Source organism: Anguilla rostrata, chromosome 10 (assembly GCF_018555375.3).
Source record: "Anguilla rostrata isolate EN2019 chromosome 10, ASM1855537v3, whole genome shotgun sequence".
NCBI classification, from domain to species: Eukaryota; Metazoa; Chordata; class Actinopteri; order Anguilliformes; family Anguillidae; genus Anguilla; species Anguilla rostrata.
In genome coordinates, this window is record NC_057942.1 from 41,898,012 (window position 1) to 41,922,863 (window position 24,852).

Sequence of the window (24,852 nt, forward strand, 5' to 3'; positions counted from 1 at the left end):
TGTTCATAGACTATGGAAAAGGTGACAAGGTAGGTTCTGTGTTAAAACAGAACAAGGAACATTTTATTATGCATATCAAACATTATTTGTAGGACTACACACTTTGTATATTTTTGTTACCCCAATCATAACCTTCCCTGAGCTTTGTCCTAAAATACATATGAACATTTTTTTTTAATGAGAAAGCTGAATTGTAAGAGACCATTCCGCCTATAAGGCTCTTCATTTTGTCTACAGTCTTAACTAGGTACAACATCCAACACTATGACAAGCCTGGTCTTGAATAGTTCAAAGTCTCTGCTAACACTGGAACCCCTGGTGAGCTGTTCTATCCGTTAATAACTGTCTGTGAAGAAAAACTCACAACTATAGCTATTAAATTTACCTTTTACTCATGTCCACGTGCGTCCTCTCGTTCTGTCGTTAGCTCTTGAAATGACTTCATTAATCCACTTTATGAATGCCTTTTTTTAAACTGCTGATGCTAAAGACCTTAAGTGTTTTAACACCCAGAGCTGTAATAAGTCTAATAAGAGTAAATGTAATACGCAGAGCTGATCTCTTCTTTGTGTTTATCAACTTTTTTTTGCTTATACACTTATAATAATTATATTTATATATTTTATTTGCCATTTTTACAGTATCAGCCAGGGTCAGCCAATCAGATTAAATAATCTTGACAAAATTATTGCCAGCCTGTACAACTTTGCATTTGCAAATATTCATATAACTTTCCAAGCTTTAAATGTAAGGTCTACAGGGGCTAGCTTTGCCTCATGGTGGACAGTGGCCAATTCGCATAAGTTCATCACAGAACACTTAGGAAGATTATATATAAAATGCTGAAACATTCGCTTTTCGAAGTATAACCATGGTCAAGTAAGCCTCCCAGCACTACCTGTCTTGTTTGACGTCATCTTCACCTGGAAGCTCACATATAATTACTATGTAACTAGTAAAAGTTAATTGTTTAGCTGTTATTAGTCACCATCACCAAACAATGAACGTCACAAAAAAATTGGCTGTCCATATACCTCACACCAAGCTGAATCAGAATGATCTGCAGTTTAGACTCAAAATTTCCCAAATAGATTATTTTATACTCGAAACCTCTAAAGTTGTAAATATAAAATTAACAACGAATGTACTTTCCACCCAGGCTTTGGAACTTCGCGAATTAATTTTAATGAGAGAATAGGAATGTATTCAAATAGCTTCAAGAACATTTTGCCATAACACAAGACCAAACCGTTTTAACAGTTCAACTCCAATAGTCTGTTTGCTTTAAAAAGTGTTGCATATTCATCAGCGTCATCGACATCGTGATCATAGTAGCTGACTAGTATCGAAAAGTTCTGAATCTAGCCGCCTGGATATTGCAGCATTTTCCATTAAGCAACGGGGTAGTAATTTTTCGTCAGAATGCCGTGGCAGTATATCAGCGCTGTGATTGGACCACAGCCCTGTCAATAAACAGGAGAGTTAAGAAAGCTTTGTTTTTCATCAGGCAGAATTGTACTGTGGGTATTAGGTCGTGATGAAACCGGCGTGTAGGTGGACGGGTACACCCTGGTGATTGGTAGCTAGCTATTGAACAAGTATACATATCGACACTGTTATTGACGAATGTTTATTTTTACCTAATAGAGATTTATGGGGATTTGATTTACTGGCATCACCAAGAAATCGCATTTTGATAAAGTGTTTAGGAAGACGGCGACCAAAAGAAGGGACTGGACGTCATCATCATCTTTTTCTGGAGATACACACAGGAAACCAAAGCGGGGGTGGAAGCATCTAACTAGCAGTCCGTGAGCTACCTCGGTTTGGCCCACGTTAAATTTGATAATTAATCGGGAGTACTATTTTAAGGTATCATGTCTAAACAAACTGAATTGATTCTTTAAGAAAATGTCTCGTCCTTGTATTTTATCGAAAGCGGAGCGACAGTTTGCTGTTATGGAAATCGACGTCGAGGATATAGCAGAGTGACCTAGCAAGCGATCTGAAAGAGTAGCTTGCGCGCTAACTAGCTACAGTAGCTTGTTAGCCAGCATAAGCTGCCGTAGCAAGCCTGTTAGACAAAGGGGGGAGGGAATGGTTCACGATTATCAAAGAAATAATAGCAGTGTGTAGTTTGTATTGGGAGATCTCCACCCACCCCTAGAAATCGTTTGTGGTTGTTTAACTTGCCTATATGTGAGAATACTGATTAGCTAATTATTTGATGCTTGTTGGCTAACCAGGTACCTTGACCTGTCCGGACTAACAAATCTAGTTTGACTTGCTTGATGGACAACGTATTTCTAGCAAGGAGCTAACGTAAAAGATACACCCCATTATTTCCTTTCTTGCTGCTTGCGACGCGGTGATAGTGTAATACCTCAAGAGTAATTGGCTGGCGTTTGCTAGTTGACTAGATCAATGGATCTCAAGACGGCAGTGTACAACGCAGCCAGGGACGGCAAGCTGCGGTTGTTACAGAAGCTTTTGGAGAACAAAGCTGGACATGAAGTTACCAAGCTCATGGAAGAAAAGACCAATGGAGCGACTCCGTTGCTGATGGCTGCGCGCTACGGGCATCTGGATTTGGTCGAGTACCTTTTGGAGTGTTGTGCTGCCCCGGTTGAAATCGGTGGGTCAGTGAATTTTGATGGCGAAACCATCGAGGGAGCCCCGCCGCTGTGGGCCGCCTCTGCTGCCGGGCACCTGAAAGTGGTGCAGTCATTACTGGGTCACGGTGCCGCGGTGAACAATACGACGCTCACGAATTCAACCCCTTTGCGGGCCGCCTGCTTTGACGGGCATCTTGACATTGTGAAATACCTGGTAGAGCACAAGGCTGATCTGGAAGTAGCGAACAGACACGGGCACACCTGCCTCATGATATCGTGTTACAAAGGACATAAGGAGATTGCCCAGTACCTCTTGGAAAAAGGTGCAGATGTTAATAGGAAAAGTGTTAAAGGTAAGAAATTGCATTTCATGTCTGTGTAATACAATATTGACTTGGTGTTTAACACAGACTGGTTGTTCAACTTGCAGGCTGAACAAGGGCCCCCCAGCAAATTCATTCAAATTGGAGCCAGCACAAGATTTATTACAAAGATAATTAGTTGTGTGTGTTTGATTAAAATGATTTGATTTACTACCTGTGGTATGCAAAAGAAAATTAATATGGTGCAGGCCCATCACTGGCCAGTTAGCTGGGAAAAGTATGATTGGTTGGCAAGCTTCGTAAGAACTTCCAGTACTATGAGTGTATGCTGTTGGTTGTGACAGTTTGACTGAGGGGGTCAGAAATTGAGCAGGTCCCTACAGTGGGGGGGGGGGGGGGGGTTGGGGGCGGAGGAAGAACAGAGGTACTGACAGAGATGGCCGGTAATTAGAAGCACGTGCATGCAAGGAGAGAGAGATGAAGGCTCACGTGTAATACTGGCAGTGTGGTTCACTGCTACAAGGTTCACCAGCACCAGTCTGCTGAGATGTGAGCGGTGCATTTGTTGGCCAGTCGGGGGGTGATAAAGAGAAGAGGTGTGAACTTGGAGAATTTGTGTACTGGAGGACGGTAAATGCACTGCAAGTCCATTCAGTCCTGTGGAATGACTGGAAGAGTGCCGTGAACCAAAACCAAAAACCATTTTTAAATCCGCACTCTTGGGGAGACTTTTGAAGCATCAGTGGAATTGTGGGTAATCGGTCAATGGGACGGCAGGATCCATCGTTGAGCTGGATCGTGGGAAGACTTTGTCATTGAGATGTCGGTTTTACGATGCGCGTTCCTACAAGGCTGGCCCCTTTGTCCTGATAGGCTCTCAACATGTTGTCCCCGGTTGTAAGGCCGGCCTCTTTGCCCTGATAGGCCCTCAACATGTTGTCCCCAGTTGCTCCGTATGTAGATCACGGCGATTGAGGCTTTGAAGTGTCTATTTTTGTGTTTGATATGTTGGCCTCATAGCAAGGCTTGAACTCAACCTTGATTGAACCAGTCAGGTTGGCTTGTGGAAATTCACTAGTCACACAATTATTTATACATACATACACACACACACACACACACACACACATATACATACAGATGGCTGGCTTCATATAGCGTAGTGGTTAGGACACCACCTCAGGGGTATAACTGGAACAGTGTCTTACTACATAGCTTTGAATGATGTGCGCACTTAGCATTTTAATGGTGAATGACTTGATAATGTCCAGTGTCCAATGATAAGTATATATTTACCAAATTTAGAAAATTGTGGACTTATATGGTTCTTCAACTCATGAGGGTGTGTTAATTTGCATAATCCATGCACAATGTGTTATGTTTACTTAGATGATTTGGACCTTCCTGATAACGACTTCATATTTTGTATATTTGTCACCTATGAGCTAAGAAGTCTCTCTCAAACAAATGGGCTCAATGATCTTCTGTTTATTAGGGGCTTGCACAAATTACCCGGAGCCGTAGTGGTCATTTCCTTCCCAACCTTCTATAGCCAAAGTCATTACGAAGTGTTCAACTCGAGTATGAATCATGGGATGCTGTTGTCATTGTTAAGGGCAGTACTCAAGCCTAATATCAGCTAACACTAGCATGGGCTATTATGTCGTTTAAAATTTTTAAAACTGGTACACAGTTGAGCTATGAGTCCTAGATGGAAACTGTAGCCTACTAAACCATTTTAATACAAAAGGGAACATCCATTGAATTTGACAATCAGGGCGGATGACGTCGGCCATCGAAAGTGGCTTTTATCCAAATACGGCACGTGCTCATTTCAAAAGCTCGCACGACGTGTACTTGTTACCTGTCAGGAGCACAGCCTTTTTATGAGCTGCTACATCCGTTTAGCGACGTCAGTCACCGAGGTCAAATCGGGAACCAATTCAGCCAATCAGGGAGAGCGGAATTCCTGTGCGATTCACTCCGTACCTGCCCGGCCTATGAGCTTTCCGAAACGAGCTGCGGTGCATTGCGGTGTGGGGAGTTGGCTGCGCAACGCGTCGCTCAGCTGTTCCCGGAGATTCAGCGGAATTTACAGCGGAATACCTGGGGGCAGGGGAAGCCTCGCACAGGCCGCGCTGATGTGGCGCTCGAAGGTGACTGCGGTAAACAGAGTAGGCTGTGTGAGGTGTGTTTAACGTGCGCTTCAGAAACGCGAGGGGACGCGACCTTCCTGCGTTTTTAAGGTCGGATTCTGCAGTAATGGGGACACTGCCCGGGAGCCCCTGTTCATTTCCATGTGGCCTGCTTGCATAGCAGTTTCCCCAGAGGAACACAACAGGAACACAACAGGAACGCTCTCTGAGCGGGACGGAAACGTGACTGTTTATATTTGTGCTGCATTTAAACTGTAGGCTTTTTCTCTCTCATCACTTCCTTGTAATTTTTACATATGGAGTGTTTCCATATCAAAGTTTCTCAAGTTCTTCCACGTTGGGCCATTTGGCCCAATTTATTCCTGTTTTTTTTCCCATTTGAACGGTCACCTCTGATGTGCTGCCACCAGAACCCGAATATTAGCCAACATTAAATATTATATTCTATAATATAATCATTCGAGAGTTGTGATTTTGGACATGCTACCCTTTTTTTTAAAGACCTAGTGCACTTTCTGAATGTGTACTGAGCGCTGAATATACAGCAGTACTGAGTTACAGGTGTGAGCCTCATTCAAATCTCAACTGACTTTTTATGTACAGTATCTATTAAGTCATATTTTTTTTACTGCTCAGGGTCTTTTATATGAGGGCCTGAGCGTGTATCACAGGGTGATTAATCGGGATCAACAAATGGGACTAAATAAATTTCCCTCCGACATTTAAAAATGACTTACTACAGCAAATACATTTTCCTGTGTTTTGAGGGATCTTGAGAAAAGCCTTCATAATGGAGAAGTTGTCTTGTGAATATTCTGCATGGATTTGCGAGTTCCTTTTTCCCATCACTGTTGACTGAGGCCTTCTAAGAATCGCTCTTCTAAACCAAGTGGCCACACAGAATGCTGTCGCAGGCCTATAGTTTTAATGCTGTCAGTGTTATTTGATTGACTCTTTATTTAAATTTACCTGGGCGTGCTTGTAGCTGCTGATGGGATTTGGAATTGTATGATGGACCATTTCATATAGCCTAGCTATAAAACTTTATTTTTAGTGTGGAGTGGAATTGTATGATACTCCATTTCCTATAGTTGTAAAACTTCATTTTGAGTGTGAGGTGGAATTGTGTGATGGTCCATTTCCTATAGTTATACAACTTTAAGTGTGATGGGTTGTACAGCAATTTAAAGCACTGGAAAGAAAAGTGTTTTGTTTGGCATACTGGAATGCATTTGTGATCTCTGAAATGCTTCAGAGCCATTGGGAACTAATGCGGGTCCTTAGCCGGGAGGCTTGGAGATGCTGGCGCTGAGGTGTAGCTGATTGTGGGCGTGGATGTCGGTGGCCGGGAATCCTGTCTTTCTGGTGGAATTAGCCGACGCCGGGCTCCGGGTTCTTGTTCACACCCTCGTCTCAGCGGCCGCTGGTTGTGGGAGAGCGCTGTAGACGCGCGCGATTCCCCCGGTGAACTGCCGTTAGCGAGCAGCCGCGTTAGCGAGCAGCCCCGTTAGAGAGCAGCCCCGTTAGCGAGCAGCCCCGTTAGCGAGCAGCCACGTTCGCGAGCAGCCACGTTAGCGAGCAGCCGCGTTAGCGAGCAGCCGCGTTAGAGAGCAGCCGCGTCGACGAGCAGCCGCGTCGACGAGCAGCCGCGTTAGAGAGCAGCCGCGTCGACGAGCAGCCGCGTTAGAGAGCAGCCGCGTTAGAGAGCAGCCACGTCGACGAGCAGCCGCGTTAGAGAGCAGCCGCGTTAGCGAGCAGCCACGTCGACGAGCGGCAGGGCTGTCGCTCCGGGCCGATGTTGTCCCGTCTTACGGGTCATCGGAGTCGGCTCGGCGCGACGGCGTAGTAGGTGGAGGTGACCCGGAGACGAGATTCTCCTTGTGAAATCCCGGACGCGCGTGAGAAATCCCAGAGGTGTTCGAGCGCACTGGAGGAGCGTGAATTGGGAGGAAGGCTATTTAAAGTCCTGATTAATACCTGGCGGTTGTGATTTCTGTCAGAAAGTTTGAACCCGTAACAAGGAAGTTTATTGTACTTACTTCCAAAGATCTTTTCCTTCTGAAGTGATGCTGTCTAAGGATGAGAAGTGATATTGTTACCATATTGGAATTTTTTTTTCCCCACTCTGAAACACGTGTATGATGCAGCACTTGACTGAAACTGAATTTTTTTTTTTTTCAAGGCTGATGTTGACATTTATGCAAACAGGAAGGCCAGTATCTGAATGAGTGGGTTCCCCCCCCCCCATTAGGGAAAAAGTTTGTAAATACTAGGTGTGAATTGCAGGTGAACTGAGAATTGTTCTCCAAATAGGCTATTATGCATAAATAGCTGCTGGATTATGCAAAACGTCATCCTCAGGCCAAATCATGTCTTCTTTTTGACAAAATGGCCTTGTACAAAATGGAGCCTGTAGCCTGTCTTTTCCCTGGCTGACAGTGGTCTTAGCTGATTTTTGTGTTGAATAGGTGGAATAGTGGTCTGACACTTTATAGCTTAAGTTCATTATGTTCTCTGTTAGTTATGCAGTAAATTTCAGACAGTGCAGTGCTGCAGGGAGACTGCGTTGTGCAGGCCGGCTGACCTTCGCCCTACATGCGAATGTCGCAAATCCCCCCTCCCCCCCCCGCCCCGCAGAGGAAAACAAAATAGTCGTGGGACACCAGGATCATTTCACCTGCAGCCGTCTGCCAGTGAGCAGGTGGCGACGGTCCGCCATGACGGTGGCGTTCCCGTGACAACGGCGCCTTCCTCTCTCTCGATCTGGCGCGTGCATCTCTTTGCTTCTCTGAGCAGGGTTGAGAACGCGTTGGTGGTTTCTCTGCGCCAATTCGGAGTCCCCTCTCTGCACCCTCATCCTGAACGGGGCACGGAACGTCACTCTGCTGCAGATGTTGACTCTATACACCCCCCCCCCCCCAGGTTAAGCAGATTCTGATTGATAAATTGAATCCAGTCGGCCGCAGTCAGTCTGTGGTCGCTGGCAGCGGTGAGAGCCGGGTAAGGTTCACCGGTTAATAGACAGCGTGACATCATCAGCGCCCGAGACAGATCGGCCGTAAAGATAGGCTGCGCGTTTCAGCAGTGTCATAGTGGGCGTGGCTGTCCGTCTGGCTGCCCGCTCAGCCTGGATTTCCCGGGGGTTTACCCAGCGAACACGTTCACGCCGCTGAACAGACTCCGCACACACCTGGCCCCGGCAGGTGAACCCGCACACCACGCCCTGTGTGGGCCCCTCACGCCCTGTGTGGGCCCCTAGTGCCTTTTGGCTGCTGTTGGAATGCATTATGGCAGGTTTGGGAGTTATTAAGTAATGTGTCATTATCAGGCTAGAAATAGCTCGGCTGTAAAGATATACATTTCTGCATTGTCACAGTGGGCGTGGCCTTACGTCTGGCACCTGCTCAGCCTGGATAAGTGATGAGGAAACATTTTGTTTCCATTAATCAGCATTTGTTTTTCTTTTCCTCCTTCAAAGTGTTAGTTCTTCCTGGAGTGATAAACTTTGCTGAAGCTGGTGTTTTTATTTTCCTTAATTAATAATTAATTCCTGTTAATCCTTTCTGAAGCGATGAACTTTTCAACTTTGCTGAAGCGAGCGAGTGAGTGAGTGCGTGTGTGTGTGGGTGGTACGGTGGTTCTTGGTTTACCTGTGCCGTCTTTTTCCGGTACGTCTGAAACGGACGAGGTGTCCCGCCTGTGCTCCGGCTAACGGCCTCTCTTTGTGCCCCCCGCCCCCCCCCAGGTAACACGGCCCTGCACGACTGCGCAGAGTCGGGCAGCCTGGACATCATGAAGATGCTGCTGAAGTACGGGGCGCGGATGGAGCGGGACGGGTACGGCATGACCCCCCTGCTGTCCGCCAGCGTGACGGGGCACACCAACATCGTGGACTTCCTGACGCAGCACCAGCAGACGGGCCGGCTGGAGCGCATCAACGCGCTGGAGCTGCTGGGCGCCACCTTCGTGGACAAGAAGCGCGACCTGCTGGGGGCGCTCAAGTACTGGAAGCGGGCCATGGACCTGCGCCACGGCGACGGGGACGGCGGCGGCGACGACGGCGAGGTGCTGCGCAAGGCCGAGCCCAAGCAGCTGATCATGGCGTACGACTACGCGCGCGAGGTGGACAGCGCCGACGAGCTGGACGGCCTGATCTCGGACCCGGACGAGATGCGCATGCAGGCGCTGCTGATCCGCGAGCGCGTGCTGGGGCCCTCGCACCCGGACACGTCCTACTACATCCGCTACCGCGGCGCCGTGTACGCCGACTCGGGCAACTTCGAGCGCTGCATCAACCTGTGGAAGTACGCGCTGGACATGCAGCAGAGCAACCTGGACCCGCTCAGCCCCATGACCGCCAGCAGCCTGCTGTCCTTCGCCGAGCTCTTCTCCTTCATGCTCCAGGACCGCGCCAAGGGCCTGCTGGGCACCCAGGTCTCCTTCCAGGACCTGATGGGCATCCTGACCAAGAGCGTGCTGGAGATCGAGCGGGCCGTCGGGCAGCCGCAGCCCGCGCCGGACCCCGCCCAGCTCAGCAAGGCGCTGTCCATCATCCTGCACCTGGTGTGCCTGCTGGAGAAGGTGCCCTGCGCCCCGGAGGAGGACCACGCCAAGAAGGAGGCCATCTACCGCTTCCTGAAGCTGCGGCCGCGGGGCAAGGGCGGCTACAGCCCGCTGCACCTGGCCGTGGACCGCAACACCACCTGCGTGGGCCGCTACCCCGTCTGCAAGTTCCCGTCCTACCAGGTGGCGTCGGTGCTGCTGGAGTGCGGCGCCGACGTGGACAGCCGCGACGAGGACGACAGCAGCCCGCTGCACGTGGCGGCCGCCAACAACCACCCCGACATCATGAACCTGCTGGTGGCCAGCGGCGCGCACTTCGACGCCACCAACGCCTTCCGGCAGACGGCCTGCGACCTGCTGGACGAGAAGGAGATGGCCAAGAACCTGATCCAGCCCATCAACCACACCACGCTGCAGTGCCTGGCCGCCCGCGCCATCGTGCGCCACGGGCTGGCCTACCGCGGCTGCATCCCCGAGAAGCTGGAGGCCTTCGTGCTGCTGCACAGATAGTGACCGCCCCCCCCCCCCCACCCAAAACCCACCGCCGAGAGTGGCTGCCCGGATGGCGAGGCTGAATTCAGTGACCTCCTCCCCCTCCCACTCCACCCCCCCCACTGTGTGCTTCATGATTGTACAAAGACAAAAATAAAAGCAACTTTGTGAGACTTTTTTCGATGGCTTCCTGCCAAGCCAGAATCGGACGGCGAGTTCACTTCCTCGAAGATTCTGTAACTTTGGCCTACACAGAATTTTGTACAAAGTTTGGCTTTTCTTTGTTTTTCTGTTTTGCTTCTCTTTTTTTTTGTTGGTTTTGTTTTTTAAAATTTTTTTGTTTGCTTGAAGGATTTCTTCATATTTCACGCTACTTATGAGGATCCGCGTGAAAGCCCTCTCCGTGACCCCTTCTGCTTTCCGTTCCTGTCACTATGCAAAGGTTGCAGGGAATTGTGGGATTCGTTTGGGTAAACCTTTTTAAAAAAATTGAATTCCTCTGCCAAGGAAGGACATTCTGTAAATTTGCATCCCTGTAAAATGCTTGCTGTGCTCTTAATTCAGTGTTTATGTTGTCAGCGTCGGTTGCACGGAACTGAGTAGAGTGCACGGAATGGACTGTTTTTTTTTTTTTAATTCTGTCCAGCCACAAAGAAGCTTTACGAAGTTTGGATGTTCATGTTTGCAGATACCGTAAGTGCTTTACTCTTCCTATGCACAGGCTATGATATGCGACTGTTCTGTGTTGGCACTCGTCTGTGCAATACCTACGATTTTTGTGATAAATGCCTGTTTCTTTGAATGGATTGTGTTTTGTTTTGTTTTTTTTTTTGTTTTGTTTTTTTTTTTTTTCCTCTCAGAACTTTCTAGAATACGTTACACTACGCAAAAATGGGTTAGGGTGTACGGATTTCGCTAGACTCGTCTTGAATGAGTGTAAGTGAGCACGCAGACTAAGTAACAGAAGTGCTTTTATTGCATCCCAACAAAGAATGTCTTGTGAGCAGGAGATGATGTGTGTGCAACATTAACAATGCATTGTCATGTTCTGTGGACCCCCCCCTGTTGTCGTCAGGCAAACCCTTCGACACGAGACGAGGAGTGTTAAGGGGTCGGTCCAGCGCTAGGATTGGAATGTGCATGTGGTTTAAAATTTTTTCGAGTAATTTCTCATTTTCACCTCTAGAGCTTTATGCGGCATATCGTTCAGAAACCGTCAGGAGTTCCGCCGATGTCAAGGTCGAGCAAAAATTTGTTTTTACTACTGCTGACATCGTTTTGAAGTCGGCAACGGACGCGCTGCCTTTTCCATACAGGCAGCACTTTGTTAAAAATGCACATTAGCTTTAGTCATGTGGCGAAAAAAAGGGCTTTTCATATTTTTAGGAGCAGATTTCCCTACCGAAGGAACTTTACAGACAGACCATCAGGTGATTGACTGTATTGCGCACTTTATTACCACAGAGTACAATACTTCATATGGCAGTATGGCATAAGTCCTGTTAATGTCTTAAGAGCAAATTTGACAATAAACCCATGTTGCACTTGTTCTGTGTGTTCAGTTTTTCCCCCCCCCCCCCAACTCTTGGGCATCGTACGTTTGAGTTAGACGTTTTGCGGAAACGCGACGTCCAGCCGGCTTGTTGGTTTGCGACTCGTTCGCCCGTTTGGTCCGTGGGGGTGAGCTCTGTCGGCCTCTCCACTTCCTAGAAGCTACAGAATGTCACACGGCTGTAACGGAATGTTCCCTGCTTGATGAGTCATCGTGAAGTTGCCGCGGCGATGTTTACCGTGCAGTTCTCCTGGGCTTTTTATTGTGGGTTGTAGTGTCTGCCAAGGGAGGCGGGGTGGGGGTGGGGGTGGGGGAGGGGGGGTGTTTGTATGGCCGTTGGCTTTGATACTTGAAAATGCTGAACTGGCTGTTCATCCAGTACGCGAATGAAAAGTGTGAATGGGATTTTTATTTATTTATTTTTTTGTTTGTTTAGTCTCGTACTTGAAGTGTTCTCACCAGTCTGGTGCGAAAGGTGGTGTATGGAGGTTATTTTTAGAAAGCGTGGAGGTGCTCGCTGTCTCCACCAGCCGCGTTAGGATGGCTGAACAAGCCGTATCCGTTCGTATCCTGATTTTTCACGCCAGACCGATAGCTGTAAATGCTTAAGGTTCCTTGAAATCTGTTAAATCAAATTTCTCACCCTTCCTCCCAGAAACTCGACTCGCGAAATATTTCTGTTAACGTTCGTGATTGCATTCATCAAAAATGTGACACAGGGCGAGATGGAGTTTCTGGTTCGGTAGTTTTTAAGAACGACTTTACATACCACGCATTTGAATTGCCAGTGCCTTGGAGTCTAACGGGAATATGGAAAAAGATCAAGAGAGGAGCAGGAACAAAGCATACTGAGGTCCACTCACTGCAAACCGAATAGAGTAGGCTTTTCAAGACTTTAACCTGAAAGAAGATGTCCATTGTAATGAGTGTCACAGAGCCAAAATGGCGGTTCTGATCCGGGTTGCCTGGAGGGCAGTGAAGCACAGGACCGGAGAGGGCCCACGGCAATACTCAGTTACTCCATTTCTCAGGTTCGAGGCAGGACCCGGGTTGTCAGCATTAAGTGTGTCGTCATCCCGTCCCACGGGTGGGTCAAAATTTTTGAAAACCCGAATCGTGTTTGGGATTCGTTCACTGGCCAGTTTCGCTTTCAGAGTTCACTCTGAAGTCTGTTCTCCAGTCCTGCTCTGGGATGTTCTTCAAGGAATTATACCTGTGCTGTAATATTCCGACTTTCCCCCCCAGCGTGTAATGAGGCGGCCATGTGCTTTACTGTTATCGGTGACCTGTGTGATCTGAAAGAGGGGAAGACCCATTCCATGGCACCTGAGTCCCGTGCGTTGCGCCATCCAGACCTCCAGGTCTTGTGTAACTCCTTTCTGGCTCGCCTTCGAGACGCAGTCACGCGTCGCGCCTTCGCGGTGAACCTGGCCGGGCTGGCGTGTTGTCAGGTGACTCACCCGCGACGGAGGTGCGCCCCGGTCTCGGGTGTTGAAAGCCGGAGTCTTCCCCGTTCTTCCTCCTCTTCGGCCTCGGCGCCTGACGCTCGGCCTACTTCTGTTGTGTCTTAAAATAGCCTCTGAATAATGCCCCGCTGAAAGCGCGTCCTACTTTCACGGGCTCCGGCTCCGGAGCGCCCCCTCAGGTGCCAGGAGGCGGTGCGAAGGAGGGAGAGGAGCACGTCGAGCCCGTTCCCCCTGCGTGAATGTCCCCCGAATCGTCCTGCTGCTTGCCAGGTAAACCCCCTGCTACACAGTTCAGAGTTCTAGAACTCCACCGCTTTCAGTCACCAGTAGTGACTGTGACATCATCAGCATTAGAATGTTCAGTTAAGAACATTCTGATCACGCATTTGTGATCTAGGGTAAATGCCTTGTGACTCCACACTCAATGTCCCATTTTTTTTTTTTAGCATACTTAGAAACCCTCTGACGAATTGGTTTATATCGTATGGCATTTTTTTTCTCCATTCTTGTTTCAAAATGCTCTTACTGGCTTTATCTGGAAAGGTGCATGAACAAGTCTTCACATGTTGAATAGGTTGTGTTTCTACATTTTTTGCTTAGGCTTCTTTTTTTAACCACTATTTTTCCACTTTGTCATGACTATGGGCAATATGGCCACCTTCTAAGTGGTGGGGGAGGGTCTCTCTGAGGGGATTTTCCTCCTCTATGGCTGGAAGACCTGCAAGCTGAGATCGACCATTAAATATAGAAAGCCATTCATGTTCGATGGGGAGTCTGTGGTGTGAGGTGGGCGGTGGGGATCCATCCACAGAATTGGCCCATTACAAATTCCACGGACCGGAATGAGCGTCGGACGGTGGGACGGATGTGCGTTGACAGGAATGGCCCAGGCGGCCTGTCCTTAACGGGGGCTATAAACAGATTCCTCTCGCAGCTCGGCTCGGGCCTCTCTGCGGGGACGGATCGCAGGGTCCCCGGAGACGCGGCGGGCGCTCTATTTTCAGCCGGGACACGGCGGGGTATAATTGATATTCTATTGTTAGCTCTCCCCCATCGCGCACGGCCGCTCCTGGTCCCTGTCCCTCCCCTCCCGTCGCTCCGCACACTCGCTCCGATGAGATGCACTGCTTTCAGAGCGACTGACTTCATATCTTCCTGCTCCTGGATCTCCCTTCCTCCCTCCCCCTTGTGTGTGTGTGTGTCACATGGCAAATAAAAGCCAAGGATGAAGCCCTTGTGAAAATGGAGGGATTTTTTTTTCCCGCTCTTTTTTTTAACTGACATTTTGCATTGTAAGGTTGTGTGACAGGGAATGGTCTTCCGAGGGGGGACACCTTGTCCTCTGACCACATCTCACTACTGTATGATGGGTGCAGGGATGTCTTTGTTCTAAAGGGTTTTCTCCAAAATCACATTCCTAAGTGCTAATTGTCATAGGTGAAACCGGAGTAGCTGTTGGCTACGAAGGACATTATCTTTATTTCAAGCCAGTTTGTTTCATCGGTGTCTCTTCTGGACCAGGGTTGAGGATCACTAAAAACTGTCATTGACCGATATTAACGAGTTACAGATTCGAATTTAGGGTTTAAAATTCAACGAAGAGGCTTTATCACAGGGGGGTCATGGACACGGGGTGCTTACATAATATGGAGACAACACATGGGTTGAAAGGGGGAACTTCTTAAGACCAGAGCTTACTGATGCCAGCTGACACCCTCATCTCCTGTAGGCTTCAGCCAGTCTCGTGTTGTGGGATGCTTTACCAAGGTCTGAAAAACAACACCTCAATGGACAGCTGTTAACCGCACGCATGGAGCCGCTTTGAAACCAACACTAGGGGCCACGGTGAAGATCCTTTGGGATGTCAGCGGGACGTTAAGGCGAGAATGCTTCGATCGACGAGGGCGACACACGAGCTGGCCGGCATCCGCCAATCGCCGCGCGCAGCCGCTTTTCCCTCGGTCGTCTGTGCGAAGAACAGACATCGTATTTATAGGGCGAGGGCGGCGGGATTCAAGGGCGGCCATTTTGACGTCGCTGTTACAGATTCTGTTTTTCTCCCGTCTTTAACAGGGGCGGTGTCGGTGCTGTATTTAACTGCAGCACAAGCTTGCGACAGGTGGGAGCTTTTTATTTCGGTTTGTGACGACGCATTAGCCGAGATTAATCCCTGCATGTCGGGCGAGACCCTTTCGCCCCGGTGTCAGATTCCTGCGTAAAACAAAATGATTTACGACGGCTGAGAGCGATCGGGCGATCGTGCCACAGGGAGGATTAAACACCAAAGCCCCCCCAACGGCGACCAAAAAGAGAAACAATATTTTTACCTCCTAGTCACGTGGCAACGCTGGCGAGTTCACTGGAGGGCTGAATATTTTTAATGGACTCAAAAACAAAATCCCGCGGCCTGAGAACAGCACAGCAGTTTCCTTATTACAAACCCGTATAATGGTTCTTGATTTTCTTCAAAAGGACCGTGATAAAGCACTTGGGTCAGATGACTCCGATCGCGATACGGCGGCGAATGAGGAAATGTAGGCTGCCCAGCGCTAGCGCCGTGGCGTTGTGACGTCCGATGTCTTGATAACGCTTCAAAGGGAGATACGATGCGCCTGGGAAAACGGAGTTTGTTCTGTTCTCATCTGGTTTCCTCCCGCGTTCGTCTGCTGACAAACAGGGCACAACAAACCCCCGGTGTGGTCCCCAAATTGTTGAAATATGGCCACAACGGGGCAACTGCAACCAATTTAATTCAGCAGCAGATTAAACCTCTTATTACACCGCAGAACTGGATCCCATTTGGAACGGTTACTTCCTAATATGTGCGATAAGGAGCAGCTGTTCCTGCCGTAGTGCTGTTCTGTGGTTTGGGGAGATGGGCCTGAGGTGTGTTGCAGTTGCTCCCTGTGTCTTCACATTGTAAAGGTTAATTCTTTTTTTGACAGGGCGCAGACATGAAGATGAATCTCTGCACACCTTTGGCTTCAGTATCATAGACTGTGCAGCCTTTTAAAAGGGATATTATTGTAGTAAAGTTATCTATGAGTCCGTTTAATGGGGAAAAAAACAGGTCCTACAATGTGCATCTTTTGTAATGGAATTAATTTGCATTATGAAAAAAGCTCGTTATGAACATTTTCAATGTTCTCCTTGTTATTTGCCCTCCCTGTGAACCTGACAGTGGTGTTAAGTAATCAGACTCCAAAAGGTGACATATTTATTACCCGAAATGCTGCACCCACTCTATAATAATCCATAGTAATCCACTGATTTTCATGTTTAATATAACCAGGTTTTAAAATACATTTCTATTTCCAGTACACCAATTCAGGGACACTGTGCACATAGTAACAGCAAATTATCGCTTGATGTTTATACATTTTAAATTGCATGTATCCTGGGAAACAAACTTGTGTCCCTTCACTTCCAGCCATGACAGAAGAAAATATTTTCAGTAAGCTACTGCAATGCCAAAATTGCAACACTTTATTTTTGGCAAAATTTCATGACAGTGCACATGATGTTTTGGTAACACGAGAGTGGTGGACAATGTAAACAAAGATATATTTTAGAAACATTTGGTATAATCCAAGAGATATCAAGTTGCTCTTGTTAAGAATGTTTTTTTGTTTTTTTTAGATTCCTGGCCTGACAACCAAACATATTTGAAAAAATAAAAAGGAAAGTGTTCAACTTGGTCAGTAAGCATGCCATTGAAATATATACCATGTGTATGTGAGTCATCAAAAACTTTGGAGAAAGGAAACTGCACTACTTCCTATATTTGTACAGATTCAATGTGTTCAGTTCTGTAATGTTTTAATACACATTTTTTTCCAGTACTGTCCTGCAAGCTGTGCTTTACAGCACAGTGAAGTATGATGATGTGTGTGTTCATTCTTCCTTGGCTGTTATTTGTATAACATTGTGTACAGATTTTTACCAGCGACTTGAATTTTTCAGTGGCGGTGAGGAGGAGGACTGGGGCGTTGTGGGGATTTTCAAGAGGAACGAATTCGGCGTGCGCCGAGCTAGGCCTGGAGTGGTTAAGTTTTCAGTTCTGCCTTTCGGTTGATCTGAGGAGGGCGGACTCATTCAGAGCCGGGGAGTCTCGGTGGAGCTCCTGTTTACCAGGGACGGCGAAGCCCAGGGAGGCGGGCACTCGATCCGCCCGAGAGTCTCTCCTCGAGCGGCCTGGCAAGGACATCCAGGCCCTGGCGCGAGCGGGCGGTGTGTGTTACTCTCGATTAGCCCCGATAGCCGCCGACACGCGATCCTCCCATGCCATGGCTCTCGGCTAACCGGGAGATTATATAACTGACGGGGGGCTCTGTCTGGCCTGCCCACATCCTCAGCTGCCACCTCTGCGGACCTCGGGGTGATTGGGGAGTCTGGGTGGGGGCACAAAAAAAAAAAACACGAAACTTAACTTTCAAGCAAAGATTAAAACACATGTATTACACACACACGGACACGTGCACACATGCAGTATCATTTGGCTTGATATCGGTGTGATATTTTCAAGGAAGACAAAGGAGACTGCTATTGTGCTCAGGTGATTTATTTGACTTAACCCGTGAGCGCTGAAATTGAACAAGCAGGGGCAGCTTGTGTGTGTGAGTCACTGGAAAGGGACTCGCCCTCTGACACAATGGGAAACTTATTTTCAAAAGAACTTCCGAAAATGAGAACTGCTGAGTGTCATTAGAGGTGAACGCAGTGATTTTTAAATAGTAGTAATGGCTTATTATGGAATGGCCATACAAAACGAAAGGAGTTTTTCAAAGTGGCAGCCAGGAAATTAAGTTACTGAGTCTCAGAGTAATGGAAACTTCAGCAGAGCTGAACGTCTGTAATGGCTGGTGACTAAGTGAGGACAGATGACTGTAAAGCCAGATAGACAGATGGGGTTAGCTCAGTATGGCCAAATCTGTGAGTGAATTAACCATCGCATGCTATGTGATGAAATCTCAGAACAGTTACCCGTTAACATGGTAACACCAAAGACGTTCTGTTTTTTTTTTGTCTAATTTAAAACCGATACAGGTAACAGATTGCAAGTTGTGGGCAATCCTGTTTTTCAAATGAGAAAATGACCTGTGTTTAGTTTACAGCATCAGGGAGCCCATGTTCTTATCAAATGCATTGTAACAGAACAGAATCTTTTTGAATTGACTGTATTTGTATCACAAACGCCCACTGTGTTGTTCAGTCTCTAACTTGAGGTAAAAATTTGAATCGCGTGGGAAGTGTTTTTAAAAAAAAAATTTTTTTTTTATTTTTATAAATGAGAACCATCACCACATTAAGCAATCAGGCTCAGGCCAACTTCTGCTTTGCCTCCCAGCTTCAGTAATACTTCTCAGACTCAGAAGCCCGGCAATAAGACGTGACTGAACAAGGTTAGACGTCAGACAGCAAACCGCAGCCTTAGTTTCCAGGACAGAGTGAGACTCTTCCTTGGCTAAAGACAGGATTTGTTTACCACGTGGCAAGCTGATCAAAGATCAACAAACTCACGTGGAATATATTATGCTCAGGGTAAAGCTACTCTTGGATCAGCCTCAAGCTTTGTATAATTTTCTAAAATTAATGAATTGGAATAAAATGTGTGCCTGTTTAAATGTGTTTCTATGAATTTCACTGCCTAATCCTAATAATCCTAAATGTTTCTCATACTCATAGAAACCTCAGCTTCAGCAGGTAAGAATAAATAATGTTTTAGGTTTCTTTCCATTTGTTTGATTTACATTTATGAGCAGCCTTGGGCTTGTGAATTTCATACTGTTAAAATATATTAGGCTATTAAGTGTCTTATAATTCATTTCAGTTGCTGCAACTAAATTAGTTAGGAGCAGGAATGACATTTAATTAGGACCTTGTTAGTACCTCAAATACATCTTCCCATTTTGAATAAATCTTCCCAATACTGTGTGAATTTAAACACCCATTCTGGAAGCAGGTACCATCTGTGCTCAGATTCAACAACCACAACAATATGAGCTTCTGAACCATGTTTGTACACTTCTGTAATATTTTTATAATTCTCTGGTCATTCAGAGCATAGTGTATGTAGCTGTTTACAAGCATTTCAGTGTGCCAGTATATAGGCTATAAGCAGATACCATTTGGAAGCAATAGTAGCTCCAGGTAATGTACAGATGAGGGTGTGTTTTCAATATTTGTTTAGGAAAATCTGACAGTTGTGAAATGTGTTGATGGGACTTCCATGTTGCCAAGCAACAGCAGACGAGGGCTTGTAATCTGAAGCCATAGGTTCACATATGGCCAAGTCTAGGGGTTTTCGAGCTTGATACCGGGAAACCAATTTGTACGCTATTTTTTGCTGCAAACAAAACTAAATCCTAATTAGCTGTCTATTAAAGGTCACATTATGTCAGAAATTGATATGTGCACTATGCCATAAAGGCTAAATGTCACACATTCACATTCACAATTATTGGGGTCCTAACTGGTCCTAAGGTGTGGGCACCTAGTCACTGAAACTAGATAATTTGAAGAAAATGAAGAGTCCAAAGACAAAGCCAGTGGAAATGAGCAACACCTGCACAACATTAAAACACATTTAAGGGAAAAATTTGTGTTTGAACAGAAACACATGTTTTCAGCAACCTCGACTGATCGAGAGATTTGCTGTAACGAAAACCAGAGTTCATGTTGGGTCCTTGGGACTGAGTTTGAAAACCATCTGGCAGAGGCCTAAATTACCAAACACATGCATATGATGCTGCGTTCTCTACACGGAGGTATGCATTTTAAAATGTAACCAGATCAAACCAGTCATCTTTTCCTGCCACTTGCTCTGTGAATTACATTTCTCAGTATTCATTGACATTTTCTCAGTACTTCATCCAAATTGATTATTATCTATTTTGAATATTTATGTTTATACGGCTAGCGTTCTATAATGAATTTCAGCTTACTATTCTCTGGTTAATTCTCATTTTCAATTTCACATTTGGAATATTTCCCTTTTTGTTCCATGTTGCCTGTTTCTATGGCCTTTTTTATGTTTAAAAAATGTTCCACCAAACAATGGAATTCCATGTTTTTTAAAATAAGGGCTTTAAGTATTTGTAAAGAACTGAGTCAAAATGACACACACACACACACACACACACGATGCAGAAAAGCCCTTCTCTGCTGTGTACTGCATTTTGCTGTGTACTGCAAGGTACTTAACCTGCATTACCTCAGTACATCTCCAGCTGTATACATGGATGCAATGTAAATGGATGCAATTTAAATCCTGAGTAAAAATCCGGATAAGAGCAACTGCTAAATGCCTGTCATGCAATGTCCATGGATATGATACATAGCAGGCTGCTGTGTTAGGTTCCATATCACCTTGGCACGGACTGAATCGTTTACGCTACGGGGGACCCACTGGCCTTATACATTTACACCCCCCCCCCCCCACTACCGGATGCAGTTGAGGTTGCATGTGCAGTCTGGCAGTCAACACCTACCTTACTCTATCTAAGCAGCACACAGCAAGCCATTCTGAGCATAGCTCCCCCATTCTCGAACCCACACAGCGTACACCAATGACCATGACATACTTTCCTTCGCCACAGCTGCTATTACATCACTGTTCAATTTCAATGCTCACGGGTTAGGCTGAATAAATCACTTGAGCAAAAATAGCAGTCGCCTTTGTCTTCTTTTAAAATACTGCAGCGAATCGAACCAAATTGAGCCGGTGCGTATGTGTTCATGCGTGTACAGTGCATGCGTTTTACATCTTTGTTGTACATCACCATTGACGCTGTGAATTGAGAATGTGTTGCAACTTGGTTGCCCTTCAGGTTTGCTCTGTTTTGCGGTCAGCCTTGACAGACAAAGTGAATCAGCTCTCCACAATTGCCTTTGTTTGTCACTGGGGGATTAAGCAACAATATTTCATTTATTTCTTAGCTAAAGTATGAGGTTTTCTTGGGAACTTTCACTCTTTGAAGTGAATTTGCTCATATGAAACTGTACTAAGGTGCATATGACAGTATGGTATTCCACCAGGACACCCCTCTGTCTCAGATAAAAAATGATCTTGTTGTTTTTATCACGCTCGGGGATTTGTTTTCCATTACCAAAAGCATCTTTGCACTACTTTACTCAAAATATGTGCATTAGAAACAGTCGTACTGCGAGAACAAGCTTGGGTCGCATGAGAAAAACCATATTTCCCAGCCTCCTGATGGGAAATAGGCACCACTCCCACAGGTAATGGCTCATATAGATAATGACAGATAATGGCTCATAAACTGTTAGCAGTTTTTCCACACTGTTTCACACTGTTAGCATTAAAAATATTTTAAAAATCAGCTGTGAATTGCACACTAAGGCAAAGAAAACAAAACTAGTCCAGCCAAAATGAATTGTTGTGACTTTCATAGCTGGGTTTAAAAAGAAAAAAAACATTTATATAATAAATAGTAAACTTGAAATTAAGCTTTTGTCTGTTTGAGTCTTTATCTTTTGGAGTTGTACCACATCCTCTTTCTTCTAAGAGGTGGGGCAAATCTGATCACAGATTTAAAGGAATGCGATTTACTTTGTGTAAGACACTTCTGTACAATTAATTTAGTTAAGAACACAGTATAATTTCAAATATGATTTGATTGGTTGTGTACGAAAGTCTGGCCCAAAATAGCCAATGCATGACCATTGCCACAGTTTCTCTCACTAGGTTTTCTATGAAGTGTCAGACACACCAGAAAAATAAGCCTATGGCTTCTATGAATCGTCAGCATCGGCAAGTAAACATAGGGGTTGTTTACCTTCCTAGTATATGATCATGTGACCCCTTCTTCGGAAAACAGACGAGCGTTTCCCCAGAGCTAGTAAACTTAATGGAGCTGTCTGAAATCAGCGGAAAGCTAGTATCAGCGTGACCGTGTCACAACAGCCTGTGTTTCGTCTACCCAGCTAAGTATGAAGTCTCGTACAGTCTTATTCGTGGAGAAATTATCCCGCCGTGACCCCGTCTGATAGCTTCTTCACGGACATGCCCTACTGTCGCAGAAGAGGCCTTGCAGATGTAGGGGCTACAGGGGTAAAAATATTACTGGTAGCGTGTTCGTGTAGCGCTCTGTGACGCAAATACCGTTCCAAGAAATACAGTCCTCATGATTTCAGAATAGCTCGTGTGGCGGTTGGCTTCTGGACGTATTTATTAATAGCCCTGGAAACGCAGCAATCCCTCCTCATGACCTCCTCAACCTTTTTCCCCCTGCGAAGAAGTAAAAGGCCACGGCGGGTTACGTTTTCATTAAATGGAAGATTCCCAAGCACTCGCCTTACTTGCCCTGTTCACCTTCCCCTTGCCCTGGGGCGGTACGGAGAGAGGTCACGGTTTCGCGCTGTAGGTATTGAGCGCATGTCTTATGAGAAATAAAATCCTGCCCGATACTTCTATTTTGCTGATTCATCGCCGCTGCAGGGCAGACTAGCCACAGCTCAGCTCAGTCTGCAGTTTGTATTTTTGTACTCTTTTTTTTTTTTTTGGAACTGGACACATCAGTGCAGTGGCGCTGCCTAAATGTGTGCGTAATAAGGCCCATTGTGGTTTACATCTGTGACATCTGTTATTAATGCCGATGATTGATTTTAATATCGGTCAGGCCATGTTATGAAGTACTAGAGCAGTGATTCCTTTAAAAAATATGTTGTTTTACAGCAGCAGTCCCTGCAAGCAGTCCGCACATTATATATGGAATAATATTAATATCATATTAATCATTAATTCGTCTAAGCACTTGGTGTTCCTTCCATATTTGGCAAAGGAGTTTCTGTAGTTAAAAAAGTACTTTAAAACTAGCGTAAGAAGCAATTTTGATAGAATATCAGGTTTTAGTCGTTATTATTTAATGTTTAATATCTTTCTTAAAATTGCGCCCAATAACTTTGGTACCAACAGATAAACCAAACCTCCATTAAATCTTACTTCAGAGTCACAACTGAAGTGATGCTTTAGTTTCTGGTTGCAACAAATTACTGTGCGCAGTAACTCCAGGCCTGAAAGGCTGACGAAACGACACAATTATTGTGGCATTGTAATTGCGCATTGTAAAGGTGATCATTTTATGAAATGCAGTGATGAGAATACAGGTGCAGTGATTGGAAATTTGGCAGTTTTGGCTCGGAGATCCATCCCAAACACTCAAAGAGTTACTGAAACAGTGTGGGTTAAGTTGTTTACTTGCACCGAGACTGATCACCACCCAAAGATCCTGACAGCAGTCACAGGCCACTGGTGCCCCAGAATGTTTATGAATATCTGGGCTGATATTTAAAAGGCATCTCAAACTGAGAGTATGGATTTAGGATCAGCTTTTTTTTTTTTGGTTCGCAGATGGACAGGGGAATCCTAGATCAGTACTCCTAATCTGAGGTGCTTAATAAACATGGACCCTGAACAATGGTTTCTGAAAGTGCTGAGTCAGGTCTGACTGGTCCAGTAAGAAGCTTGCCTGGCATCCTTGCCTCAAGTGTGACAAAATATAAACAACAGAAGTAATTCAGCACCATTCATACACGGGTAGAATGTAGGGGCGTGTAGTGTAAGGTTTCGTCAGTCACAAATATCCTATTGGCCACAAACCCTTCAACACACACACACACACCCACACTGCAAAGAAATGCTCTCCGTCCTCAAAGGAATGTTTTACTTTCATGGCCAGATAACCTTTGATGACTGCGGCTCCTGTCAGCGCTGAAGACTGAGGGCTGCCCTTTATGACACCAAACAGTTTGTTTACGCAGGTGCACTGTAAACGGAGTGCTCAACGTCGCAGTGTGCAGCGTTCAGACACCTTCACTCACCAGCGCTAGTCCTGATGCCCGCCTGACCAGGTGCTGAGCGTGTAAGAGCCTTCTGACTTTAAGAGATCGGCGAATACACAGACCTCATTTCCCATCTCGAGTGACCTATTTTTTCCCCCATTATAAAAACGAGATCATTCTGGGTGTTTCCATTTCCTATTTCCTCTCAAAACCACGCTGTTGTGATGTTAGATTAGATGCTGCATTTATCCTTTTTATAGTGCTTTAAAAAGGGAGAGGCTGAAACAAGTGGGTTTTTTATCTGCACAAAGCTTTGACTCATTTGACATTTTTAATAAGCGGGCCAATGATTTGATATGTACACTGACAAAAGGGCATTGCTCTATCCTATTCTTGTCAAAAATTAAATTAGGTATAATCATCCTCTTGTTGTAGAGCTGCAGAACGAAGAAACAATAAGCATCGCCACTTTGGTGACATTTGTATGCCATTTATTTAGGTCATTACAAAAATAAATCTCCTTCCGGTTTTTCTTGAGATTCTTTCTCAACAACCCACTGGGACATGTCTTCCCCTCCACCAGAGGCCTGCAGGGGTCTCCACCCTGATCCCGAGATATTTATTGAGGAGGATCTTTCTCTAAAAGGGCTTCCCTGCGTGTGCCACCGAAGGAAATTCACACTACGGGCACTTTCTTCCCGGTGATTGTAGGCTCACCCCGATGTGGTGCAGGGTGACCTTAAGAGGCCTTTAAGATGTAAGCGCGTATCGCCAACGGACTTGCTCCGCTCAAATTTCACACACGGAGCAGTGGCACTGCTCTGACGACAGCTGAATTTACTGCGACTCCGAGCGGGGGCCCATCGAAGTCTGAGGCCAACA

At 46.1% G+C, this 24,852-nt stretch overlaps 1 protein-coding gene across 1 annotated transcript; it reads left to right on the plus strand.

The window, feature by feature from the left end:
* Positions 1–1,434: 1,434 nt before the first annotated feature.
* Positions 1,435–11,698, plus strand: LOC135233572 (protein fem-1 homolog C-like). The gene is made up of 2 exons (XM_064297262.1): positions 1,435–2,968; positions 8,840–11,698. Exons 1-2 carry the CDS (start codon positions 2,425–2,427, stop codon positions 10,165–10,167), a joined length of 1,872 nt encoding a protein of 623 aa, XP_064153332.1. The 5' UTR covers positions 1,435–2,424; the 3' UTR covers positions 10,168–11,698.
* The last annotated feature ends 13,154 nt before the right edge of the window (positions 11,699–24,852 follow it).